Source organism: Gavia stellata, chromosome 3 (assembly GCF_030936135.1).
Source record: "Gavia stellata isolate bGavSte3 chromosome 3, bGavSte3.hap2, whole genome shotgun sequence".
NCBI lineage: Eukaryota > Metazoa > Chordata > Aves > Gaviiformes > Gaviidae > Gavia > Gavia stellata.
The window spans coordinates 50,204,441-50,217,470 of record NC_082596.1 but is presented as its reverse complement, the minus strand read 5'-3'; the positions used below and the strand labels follow the sequence as shown (position 1 = coordinate 50,217,470).

At 38.9% G+C, this 13,030-nt stretch overlaps 1 protein-coding gene across 1 annotated transcript in view; it reads right to left on the bottom strand.

Moving 5' to 3' along the window:
• CDH2 (cadherin 2) overlaps positions 1–13,030 on the bottom strand; it is a 122,600-nt gene that overhangs the window by 15,607 nt on the left and 93,963 nt on the right. Inside the window, exons 10-14 of the mRNA XM_059815687.1 lie at positions 11,266–11,522; positions 9,701–9,843; positions 8,239–8,472; positions 7,687–7,920; positions 5,838–5,977 (exon numbers count right to left, since the gene is read on the bottom strand). Of these exons, the coding sequence (XP_059671670.1) occupies positions 5,838–5,977; positions 7,687–7,920; positions 8,239–8,472; positions 9,701–9,843; positions 11,266–11,522 (1,008 nt within the window). The remainder of the gene's footprint in view (positions 1–5,837; positions 5,978–7,686; positions 7,921–8,238; positions 8,473–9,700; positions 9,844–11,265; positions 11,523–13,030) is intronic.

Genomic DNA, 13,030 nt, shown 5'->3' with positions numbered 1-13,030 from the left:
TCATCAAGTAGGTAAGGACCTGTCGTGGTTTAACCCCAGCTGGCAATTAAGCACCACACAGCCACTCGCTCACTTCCACCTCCCCCAGTGGGATGGGAGAGAGAATCAGAGAAAAAGTAAAACTCATGGGTTGAGACAAAAACAGTTTAATAGGACAGGAAAAAAACCAAATAAAATAATAATTATAAAAGAATATACAGAACAAGTGATGCACAATGCAGTTGCTCACCACCTGCTGACTGATGCCCAGCCCATTCCTGAGAAGTGGACGTGCCGCCCTGTTTTTGTTCAGCGTGACAATCTATGGTATGGAATATCCCTTTGGCCAGTTTGGGCACCTCATAAAGCGGTGTGAGAAGCTAAAAAGTCCTTGACTTAATGTAAGCACTGCTCAGCAACAACTAAAATGCTAGTGTGATATCAACATTACCCTCATCCTAAATCCAAAACACAGTACTATATCAGTTACTAGGAAGAAAATTAACTCCATCCCAGACGAAACCAGGACAGGACCACTGTCATGTTTACAACAGAGGTTATGACAAGATCCAGCACAGAAGACCAATGTAAGCTCAAGATGTAGACATACAGAAATTTATGACGATAAGAAAAAACCAAACAAAAAATCCAAAGGATTACTCAATTCATTTTTATCAATGACACATAAATGCTGGAACAAGCTACCCTTTCTATAAAGGAGCAATTTCTGTTTAGAATTTAGATCCTGCATACATAAAAATAATCATATTTTTATTTTTAATGCTATTATCACCTTTAAAATAAATGCTACTATTTTCCTTCTCTATATAAACATGTAATAAAACATGACAAAAAGCAAGCTATTGCCTAATGTCTAAATAGACTTATAAGAAGAGGTGATATAGGAAAGAACAAGCAGAATCCTTACGCAGAATAATACTTTGAATAATAGTAAAATTATTGCATTGGAAACTCTTGTGCTGAAGAGATGAGGGCAAGATTAAAATACAGGTTCAAAACAGCTGATCTGCCATACTTTCAAAGCATACCACCCACTTGCTCAGGCAACTTGCTTCAACAGGACCACCTGCATGAGCAAGTACTACTAAAATTCAGAAGACAGTATAGAAATGGGCTCAAAGGAGACGAGACGATCTTCTTGTGCAATGAGATGTATACACAAGCAACTAAATGGAAAAAAAAGGTATCGCAGTTATCAGGTTGACATATGCTGCACGTATCCCAGTCAAGCACCCACTGCCTCAATGTACATCGCACGAATGGCCCGAGATATGCGATGAAAACAAATTAGTGATGCTTATGGGCTGTGATCTGCTATGTGTGTGAACTATGCTGCAGACATGTGCTAAGTGCTTTAACACCCAGCCAACATGGGGTTTTGGTATTTAGAACTGACAATAGTGTTACAAGTTGAGAGCACATCCTGTTGGGGGAGAATATTTGTCATTTGTATCTCACTTGCTGAACAACTACAAGCTCTAGATCATGCAGTCCATTAATAATCAGCACAGTTACTACCAGCTTCATAATTTGTACCTAAACTCGGCACATCTATTTCAGAACATAGCAAGCAGTAGTGTCCCCCACCCCAATTGCTGGGTTAAAGATTCAGATGCAATTTAAAAAAAGGGCAAAACAAAAAACCCCACAACACTTCCCCCCTCCCCAAACCAGTCCCACTGACTTCTGTGGAATGATGCTGACTCAAAGACTCTCATGGCCCAGCTCCTGTAAGTCAGGTAGCCAAATTGTTAAAACTAGAAACTATTAAACAAAATCCTGAGAAGAATCCCAGACTTTCTACCTGGAATACCTCTGCCTCCTCTCCTTCCTCCCTTTGTCCCCAACTTCTGCTAGTACAGTGATCTTTCCTGATACCAGGAAAAAATGTTTCTGCCTGGAATGACAAGAGTCCTGTACAGCTTTCAGAGTCAGTTTTTCAGCCCATGTTTCCAAGAAACAGAAGTTTAGGTGTAAAAAGCCCAGAACATTTCTGGTGTTGACAACGTTCTTCAGTGGGGAGCAGGCTGACCTCAGTTATGACCTGCAACTCAAGAGCTTTTCTGGCTTAGGGAATGAAAAGCATTTTTCTCAATGGAAATCACGTTGGAGATCACATGTACACACTGTGTACATAATGCCCGGCTAGAGGAAGACTATGAATCACTCAGGAACCTCCATTTGCTTCACAAGCATTCAGCCTGTCAGAGTGAACAAAGCAGGCCAAGATGGCCTCAGATGGGATTAACAGACCTTCACAATGGAATAAACTGCTCTTTTATGACAGACTTCACATCATAATTCCTTGGAAATGCTAGTACAGGAGGGGGGGGAAAAAAAAAAAAAAAAAAAGGAAAACCAAGCAGGAATCCCACCTTGTTGTTGACAGTTGCAATGACTCAGAGGAACTAACTGGAATTTGGAACTCATCAAATTTGTTGCAGGAGACATTACTCTGATAGCATGTACAAAGAGTTTGAAAGGAACATGCCGAGTATGCTTTAGGAGTTTCTGGGTCTGCTGTGACAGCTAAGAAACCCAATTGCATTGCTTCCAAATAAATAAATAAACCCTCTTAAATAAATAAATTACTCCAAGAGCAAAGCCACAAGTCTAAAAGCAGTTTAGTTCAGGATGCAAAGAGTCCTAAATTCTATCACTTATCTTCAAGCCCTACCAGTCATATCTTCAAGTCACCTAAGCATCTGGGATAAACAAGAAAAATACAAGACCACACAGGGTAAATCTTCAAGTATTGATCCAGAAAAGCAGGTCATTTTAAAAAGGCCTAAGTTAATTTGCTTGCTATAGAAGTAATTTTAAAAGGTACAGATTATGAAAATACCTGAAGCTTTTAAAATATTGTTTTCACTGAGATTCACATAAAGCTTTGAGCATTCCCTTCTATTTTGCTGCATGAGATGCACCCTGGGTTGGATGGTTTTGTGTTTCTGAGTCACCTTGTGCACTGCCTTCTACTGAAGCTGCTAGTTCAATCAATCCTGATGGTTTTGGGGAGAGTGCACCATAAAAAGTTAGTATTGACGTAGAGCATTTTCCTCTGTCATTTGCTGATGACTTGTGGATGCAAGGTTGACATGAAATAATTTTTCTTGATTTTAATAGAACAGTGGCAGTTTTACCCTATGAGGCCTCATTCTGAAAATAGATTTTTGATGGCAGTCTCACGCTTTTTTAGAACACTTTAACTTTGACAAAAATGCAAAGATCTTTATGGCCGGTGCCTTTTGCCCACAATGTTCTGCACACAGCTTTGCTCGTACAGTATTTTGCTAAGCCACAGTTTGCAAAAATGAGACTACTACTTGCAGGGAACTTGCTGGGACATTTCGCAAGCTTAGCATTCCAAGTTCTTAAATCTCACATAAAATGCCTGTAAAACCAAGTAAAACCCAACCAAATATAATACACCCTCTTTCCCCTGGGTACAGGAGGTGAGGGGGGCAAGGAGGGAACCAAGAACAAATGAACTTCGGAACTATTATCATCTAGTTAAGCACATGCGTCAAACCAAAATAAAGTAAAATAATCTCCTTGAAAAGTAAGACAGAACTTATTTCCATCATCCATTGTAGACAGAAAATTAAGTGCCTACATGAAAATTTTGTGCTCTCTATTCAGCCATTCTGGACAGGAACAAATTCCTAACTTTGGAGCTGTGGGAGAACCTACCCCCTTTTTGCCTACACAGTGGTCTAAAGCTCTTGCTACAGAAACAGTTATAAAAGCTTGCTATACTTTGTATGAGATTTTATTTTCTTTTCCTGCAATGTTTGTTACGTTTGGAGTGTATAAAGACCTTTTAGACCCTCTGACACTATGGTCTACTGCTCAATGGATCAGGAAAGAAACCAGTGTACCTGAACTATGTGGCTAGCAGCTAACATAATTAATTTGCAACACTGGCCTTAACATTTTTCTTAAGAAAGTAAAAAGGGGTTTTGTGGCTAAAAATCACTCAACTTTCTATAAAGCCCTTAAACCTCTCTGTGCCTAGATGCTTCCTCGGCTCACTGTGAGGGGAAATGATCCTAATTTCACATTTCTTACTACTTCGCTGCTACTCCACCCATTGATGGTTTTTCCTTCCATTGCGTGGACCATGCTCATTCACTGCTGGTGAAAGGTTGCATTTATGGATGATTTACATCCTGCTAATCTCTACGGCATTCACACAATGTTACCTCCTGCCGCACTACCCTGACTATACCTCTCACAAAGACAGCACTTTCACTGGAGAGGAGCACAGTACAAGATGGACAGAGGAGAGACTTCAGCACCATTTCTAAACTATTAAATATTTTATTCTCATTGTACACTGTTACAACAATGCTTAAAGTTTCTGATCTGCAGCACAACCTCTCCCAACACTACTCTAGCATCACCTATGACTTCCCAATGAACAGTATATATTCCAAGAACCTTACTGACTCTATCCTGAGGGTTGCATGGACAAGAATTAAAAATCAAAACCACATGAAAATTGCTGAACAGATCCTCCAGAGAATTGTGGGTGAACAAGAGCTGGGGATATGTCAGCTGGAAAATTAGTTCTCACAGGACTGAGTTTTCTTCATGTTTAAGCTTGTAACTTTTCTGTGCAATAACAGATGCACACACAGGGTGCAATTCTTGTACTCAAACTATCTGTGCACAAACACCTGGAATACATACACAGACTCAAAGGGTTGTCTTCAATTTATTTAGTAACATAAGCAGTTTTCCAAAACTGCATAAACTGAAGTTTCCTTTGCAAATTGCTTAAAAAGAAACTTACGCAGAAAAGCCATGAAGTAGGAACAGTACTTGGGGAAATGCAGGAAGCATGGAAATTACTAAGGGGAACACAAATTTCAGACAAACAAGCAGAGAGAAGCGATAAATGTTGGTACCAGTGAAGGCAGACACTTTTCAGATAACTCAAGTGCCAGATGACTGTGACTGAGATGTGTGGAAGAATTACACTTAATTTTTCAAGGCTTCTTACTGGAAAATTTTTTAGGCTTTATTCTATGCACTGTTCCCTTTGTAATTATTACACTTACTTCTACGACTAATAACGTGCATAAATCTACTGTTTGTCATGTTCATTAAGCACTTAATAAACCTCCTCTGAAGGAAAGAAATCACACTGCTTGGAAATTCACTAACTTGGAGAGAGAGGGGAAAAAGAAGCTATTCTTAGCACATACACATCACTCCTAGTCCTCTGACATATCAGCAGTGGTTCAACCAGAGGTGACATGAGAGTAAATGCATATGGCACTGGCCCGAAAAGGTATCTGAATAAACACAGATGTGCCCTGACAGCTACTTGAAACACAAATACTTTCCAAGCTGAAATCCCAATAGTGGCCAATCTCTCAATAGCCAACATTACTGTATATCTAGAAAGGCATTCACCCACCACCAAAAAAGGGTCATATTTGGAACAGACTGTATTAGGCACTCTGCACTACTGATTTTGTACAACTGGATCTCAGACAAGGAATGAAGAAGGTTTACAGATTGCCATGAGAGTGGATGTTAATTTTCATTTAATATAACAGCTTTAGTTGGAATATGGTCAGAATGCTGTGACTATAAGTGGACAAGACACTGGTTTTACATCTCATCCAAAAGGCAAGCAATTGGTATTTCTGGAACATGAAAAAACAACATGATAAAGCAATGTTGTATTTCAGGCTTTTAAAACATTGACTTCAGGATTTAATGCAAAAATTAGCTATGTATCATAATGTGTCAATAGAAACAAAATAGATAAAGTGCAGAGTGAAGTGCAGATCTATACATAAAAACCATTAAACATTCCTCACCTGATCTTCTTCTCCACCACCTTCTTCATCGTATTTCAGAATGTTGTCCCTCACATCATCTTCTGGATCAATCAAGAGCTGCTTTGCCTGACGCTCTTTATCACGGCGTTTCATCCATACCACGAACATTAAAACTAAAACTACATTGCAAAAAGGGAAGACAAAACCACATCTTGATTCTGAAGTACAGCCACAGAAAATTGTACAAAATTAACACCAACATTTAAGAAAAGAAGCAAAAAGCCAAAAAAGTTGGCTTTGACTGTTCTGGATGATGGGGTTTTTTTTAAATAAAAGATTTCATGAAAGGCAGCTTAAGCAAGAAATGTTTAAACTCAGGCTACTATAGGCAATTTGATTTGGAAATCAATCACATATTCAAGGTCGTAAGTCACAAATCCATTCCACAGCTGCAAAATAAACTTGTCATGAAAAGAAGTAAGAAAGACCAAGCTTCATACAACACTGGATTCAGAAAGGCATCTCTCCAGTAGTGGCAAGAATTCTAAAAGATTTTATTAGTTATATTTTTTTCTGCTATGTCCCAAGAATATATAACAATTTATATATTTTAAGTAATTCTGATGTTTAAACATCACCAAGCTTAGGCCATTTGGGCATACGGCTCAGCACTTCACGAGAACAGACCATATTGTTGCCTAAGTTTAGATTTATGTTTAGAAGCAAGAGGAATCAAGGTTGAGGAAAACGCAGTGGCATTTAGAGCTATACATTTTTAATCTTCTAGCGCAACAATTTCAAGTTATACTGTTTACAAACTAAAGCTGTTAAAGAAAAATAAATGAGAAACAAACCAGAATAAATGTGAGTAAATGAATTTTAACACAATAGGCATGCTTCCAATTACAGCCATCTTCATGGAAAGAAATTCCAATGTATCTACAATGTCAATACAGGAAGAATATCTTAAAGGATTTAATAGCTTCGGTAAGGCTCTGTTAATTCCATACCTAACATTTTAAGGGTATCTTATATCAGGAAAATAATTGTACTGCACTTGTGTACAGCCATAGGCTTAGCCAGGCTCAAATTTTTTTTTTATTTTTTTTTAAATAACTACTTTCCAACATTTTATATGTTCTGGACTGGTGCACAGTATACTCTGAACAGGTTAATCACTTCCTTGTGTTCCACCACAATCAGAAATCAGTTAACCATAATGTGTAGGAGACCTAGCATCTAATTTACTACACTGGACAGACACTTAGTCATGATGTTTAGTCATTTCCCTTATTGAGCACACTTGACACAAAAATAAAATACTAGCACAGCTTTATGTAGTACTTGAACAAACATACACATCTCCATTCCTGCATGGCTGCCTGCTTGTCAGGCCTTCTATGAAGGGCTGTGATGTATTACTTTACAAAATCATCATATAGTCTACTTACATTAATCTGAAGCAAAATAGTAGTAATACCAGAGCACTCCTTAAAGGCATTGTTACCCGCTGCAGGTGGCATCAAATCACCCAGTACCAGCAGCATCAGACAGACTAGATGTCTGGGGGCGAATCACATCTTCAACCTGGTCACTCACTGACATAATAACAAATGCCCATGGGCATACACGGAAAAATCTTTTTCACGAACCCACTGTGGGGCTTGACTGCCATGCAAGTGCTAGTTATGATCTGTCTCACAGACTCCTAATCCTTTACCATCAGAAGTTTTCATACTCGTCCAAGACATTAAACTAAGCAGCAATAATTCTTGGACTTGAATCTTTAATCACTCCCCCATCTTTGTCAAGGTACATGGGACTAAAACATAAGATGGTACTTGCAAAACAAGAATAAGAGTTAGGATTAAGAGATCGATCTACTCACTGAGCAAGATGATGATACAAAGCAGAATTGCAATGATGGCACCAGTGCCCAGCCCTGCGCCAACGATCCGGTCAACATCAGTGCAGTCTCCATTTATGTCACATTGGCAAACTTTCACTTTCAGCACAGAAGTGCTAGATGCATGTGGATTTCCAGAATCTGTAATTACTATGGGCACATCGTAGATACCAGCCTCCAGGAACCTGATCCTTAAAGAGAGCTGGGCGTGATCGCCTGTGTGTGAAAATAAGGCACTTGTTAAGAAGTAATGCACTGCTCATGTGGGTTTAAAACAGTATTGGCAAAAATGGCTCCTCTTTGAGCTCTGCGTTAACTTATTGTTCAACCCACTCAGGATAACAGACTTCTTTATTACTGTGAACATCTTTTCTTTCTCAGAATTTCTTGTTCTTTGAGGAACTTACACTAAGATGCTTTCCTATTAATATTAACCAAATTAATGTATGTTGCGAAATAACACCGAAGTAAAATACAGAAAAACATATGCAATACTTTCTTTAAAATGATTACATTTTCTATAATGTTAATTACCACTAATTCGAGCAATGGTCCAATTCCTCTTAATACTAGCAGGTGTGTCAGGCAGCTCAAAGGCAAACGGGCCTGCATTTGGATCTATGTCAGGGTCTACAGCAGTGATGTTAATAGCGTTAGGCTGTAGTGTTTCACAAGTTGTGGCTTCTTTTGGATTCACTTGGGGGGCATTATCATTGATGTCCAGCAGGTATATCTGAAGCGTGCCAGTTCCGCTCATCGGAGGGATTCCTTAAAGAAAAGAAAATGGTATTGAGCCTGTTTCCAGTTGGAAAGTTACTTAACTGAAGCTACATCAACACTTTTCAATTACCACGTACATGTGTTCACCTCAGTTCTGGGATTCTGTCTTTACCAAGCCAATCTAACACTGTCACTGCTCCTGCTAACACAAAAATTCTTATGTAGCCTGTCCTCAGAAAAACTGCCCTACTTAGCAAAAATCAGCAAATAACTGCATATCCACAGATCAGGGACTCAACTACTTTACTGACTAGACAGCCTCTGCAAAGACAGTCGACATCAAATCCTTCAGAGAAAAAGATGCAAAATTGGGATAGTTCATCCTCTAGAGAAATTATTTTCTAACTTTGAAGACTTACGATCATCCTTTACTACAAGTGTGCTATTTAAATTCCTTCTAATACTGACGTTCAGCACACTACATCTAGACATTCTTGCTATCTATATTGAATGTGTGATGCTTCTGCAAACCTTGTTAAAGTCACACATTTATGTGAACATGTGGCACTGAATTTCTCAGTATAATTAGCAATGGTTCTCATTCCACCCCTAGCCCCCCCAATCTTCCAGTTCCATTTAATTTTATTCTCCAGAACAGAACCAAAGGGATAGAAATAGTTGATCTAGCTTTGTTATACTGTATCGGTTCACAAAATTTTACCATTTGTCTTCCCTCCAAGGTAAATAGTCCTAGTGTTTCAGTTTTCCCCTCTAATGCGAGAACATTCCTAACTGCACCTGCCCATCTTTCTGGTATCAGCTATGAACAGTACAGCACTCCAGGCAAACTCAAAGGACTTGTTTCTGAGCACAGACTGTTAATTGTCATTAACAAACTGACAATGAAAAGACACTTTTCCCTCTGCACTGCTGTAGCCTGAACGTGGAAAAATACAATACCCCTCCCCTCAACACGTTACTACCCATAAAGACCACTCATGCTGTGCATTCACTCAGCCTACTGTACTCCTGCGCAGGTTTTCTCAGTTTCCTGTAAACTCAACTAATGTAACTATGCCAGTGCCTTTATCCAAACTCATAGAATTTTTTCAGCCCATTTCCTGAGTAGCTGGGAAATATACAGAGTCTAACACTAATACAGACTTCTGACCGGATGTATTCTTAGCATATCTTGTTTTCTGTCCTGGTAAAATTGAATGCCATTCAACCACACAGAAGAAAGCTTTTTGAAAACATATACAATGTTAATGCATACCATTATCAGAAGCAAGAAATGTTGCATTATACATATTGTTTTGCACGTATATTGACTCTCTGTCCAAAACAGCTGTAGTAGTTATTTGTCCGTTAACAGGGTCAATTTTCAGCCAGTTTGCAGGATCTGAAAGTTTTGAGTACCTGTGTATTTGATCACAAGATGTGTTATTTATCTGCCAACAGAAATATTGACTACAAAGTCAATATTAGTATTTTAATTCGTATTCTGAACACATTTTTGGAATTTAGAGACAATATTTCACGAATTTCCACTTATTAAGCCTTGTCGCTAAAATTCTTGAAAACACATATTAAAAACAGTCCCACACTTAGATTTTTGAAGTGCCCTGCCATGTAAGTTATCATGTAACTGGAATAAATCATACAATTACTGTAAACTATATAACATCCATATTCAGACTCAATTAGAATATTTCATTAAGGATCCCTCTTGCTTGTTCTATACCTACAGAGCTGTTCATACTAACTTTTAACTTATCAGACTGCTGAGAACAGGAGAGAGAACAATGGATAAAGAATGTTAGGGTAGCACTAACTCACATTATTCTAGCGCTTCCAATATCACTTAAAGTTAATTTTAGAGGCCCTGGTTTTACTGCATGCTTCTCATCTTAATTTGAAAGAGGAGTGTCTTTCAAAATCATCCTTCTATCTGATAAATTTGCCCTTTGACATTAATCAAGTGCAAGCTATCTTAGGTCATTAAAAATGCACATATCCTTAAGTCCTCATGCTATCACGTCTATGATGGTTATGTCCAGAAATGAGCAAAGTATCAGCAACAGCTAACCAAAATTAAGAGAAAATAAAATTCTCAGAACCTTGATTTTGAAAGGAAAGTCAGAAAGTAAGTTAGAGTTTCCTCCACATAAGCTAAAAAAGCTGTTGGATAAGCTAGAAACCTGAGTCCTGACCCAAGTCTAGTTGCTGTGCCCTAGCTTTGCAAGCAATGACCATGTTTTAAACGAGGTATACAAAAATATACTTTAAGATTTCCATGTTTTATCCTCTTCACTTTTCTCATTTAGCATAGTTTTACATATTAGACAAATTATGATCAAATTGTGATCATAGCTATCAGTAAAAGAGTTCACAGATGGACAACAGCACTTTGCATTGCTGGATAATAAATGGGAATAAACCCCTTAAGATTTGGCCAACAATCTGATGTGGTTTTGCTGCCGTGTCAGAATTATTGGTTAATTTAAATTGCAAATGATCTTAGTTCACACAAGCATATTCTGCTCTGACTGAATTTGCTGGGATGCCATGTATACTTTGACTTCATTCTACATTGATGAAGTGGGACTTAGCATTAGAAGATGACCCAGTTTACACATCTATGAATGCTGGTCAGGTCACCTTCTCTACAGCCAAAAATCCCTTTAGAGAGAGCTGCACAAAAGCTACAGGAGGTATTGGTATAGCTGCGTGCTATGGTAAATGCAGTCATTTCATAGGCAGTCTCTTTGCTCCCCACCTATTCTATAACACGGAAATTCCATTCCAGTTGTTAAATAACTGCAAAATGTTTATATAGACCTTAGAGAGGTTTGCTGCATGTAACGATCTGGGTCCTGAGCAGTGAAAGTTGTCAACATGCTACCAGCAAGTAGCCCTTCTTCTTGACGTACAAGCTTAGGGTTTGGAACAAAATATGGGCTCTCATTCACATCAATGACCGTAATGGACACAGTTGCTGTTGACTGAGGAGGATGCTGAATCCCCTTAGCCAAAGGCACTTGATTTTCCGCAGCTACAGTAAGTACGAACATCCTGTTGGTCTCGAAGTCAATAGGCTAGGAAAAGCAAAAAGCAGGAAGTATTAACATTTACTCACAATAGTCATGGACACACAATAACATTTTTATTTTAAAGCACATTTTCAAACATTACTTATACTGCTTTTCTCAGAAATGAGCACAGAGCCTGAAGAGAACACAATCAATGTAACACCTCAACACGAGACTGGGTTGGGGTTTTGCTTAGCAGGAGCAGCACTTTTGAAGTCAGAACCTTGTCATTCTTGGATTTAACTTACTCTGGTACTGCCGTTAGTGGTAACTGAGGAAACAAGAAGTTTCATCAGAAGATGATGTAGAAACTCCCAGCTTGGTGCCAGGCACTCACGCGAGCAGATGTGCCTCCGAGAACTCTCCTGGAGAGAGAAACCTGCCTCTCTCAATTATAAGGATGAAGGTTTCCTTCAAACAAGATCATGACCATACCTAGCCTCGTAGATCAGAGATTCCCATGCCCTTAATGTTTCACTAGAAAGACTTTGTAATCCCAGCTAATCCCACTGCTGGTATACCTACGGCTCCCATCTTCACAGTCCAGGCAACCTTCAGTTTGGGGACTTCCACACTGAGCCAGAAGTCCCATTTAAGGAGGAGCAAAACCAGTTTGAGGCTAGAGTTCCTCTGTCATGCTGCATAGGGGTGAAGCATTCCCCGAGGCCTGATTCACCATAGTACTATGCACTGTGCTACTCACACTGATTCTAGACTTGAAGGAATCCTGTACCTTACAGGGCAGTTGGCATGTGACAGTATGAAGACAGTGACAACAGACAATTCAATCTTCATTACAGGTTGACAGATCAAGTCATTGCACTGCCAATAAAAACTGTAGGGAGACTTCCAACTCTTCCCATGCCTAGGTGCTTACAGGAGTGCTGCTGGCCAGACCGCAGAACTGCCATTTACCACCTCAGGCTGATTTTCCTATACTGTTTAAGAGCCTCTGATTTCAGATGGTATAGCTGGCCACCTTCTGAACAGGCTCATCATTCCCTCGCATTTGTAGGAAAAAGTTCCTTTTCCAATGAGGCTCCCACATGCTGCTACTCTGTTGCTAAACAGATGTAGCAAAGCACTGAGATCTCTGGCATTAGAGGGGATAGAATTTGTTAAAAATTAATTTGTAAGTGAGCAAAGCTATATCAAACAGGTTAGAGAACTGGAATCTTAGGCTTGCTTCTCTTTATAATACTGTAGTTTAATCTGAGCATTATTTAAATTCATTTTTCCAGACATTTCTAGTTTGATACCATTCCTAGATCTGAAAAAGATGCTTACGTGCCTAATTACAAAGTGCAGACACATAATTCTTGCTGGAAGACTGCAATATAACAATAGGTCCCTCTGGGGAACTGCAGTTATAAACCAGACAGTTCTTAAAAAAAAAAAAAATCCAACAAAAAAACCCTAGTGTGAATTACCCCTCTAGCTGTACAAAAATTGTATCTTTTTCTCACCTACATACAGAGCAGATTAAGAAAAAAAAAAAGAAAAAAAGAATGGGG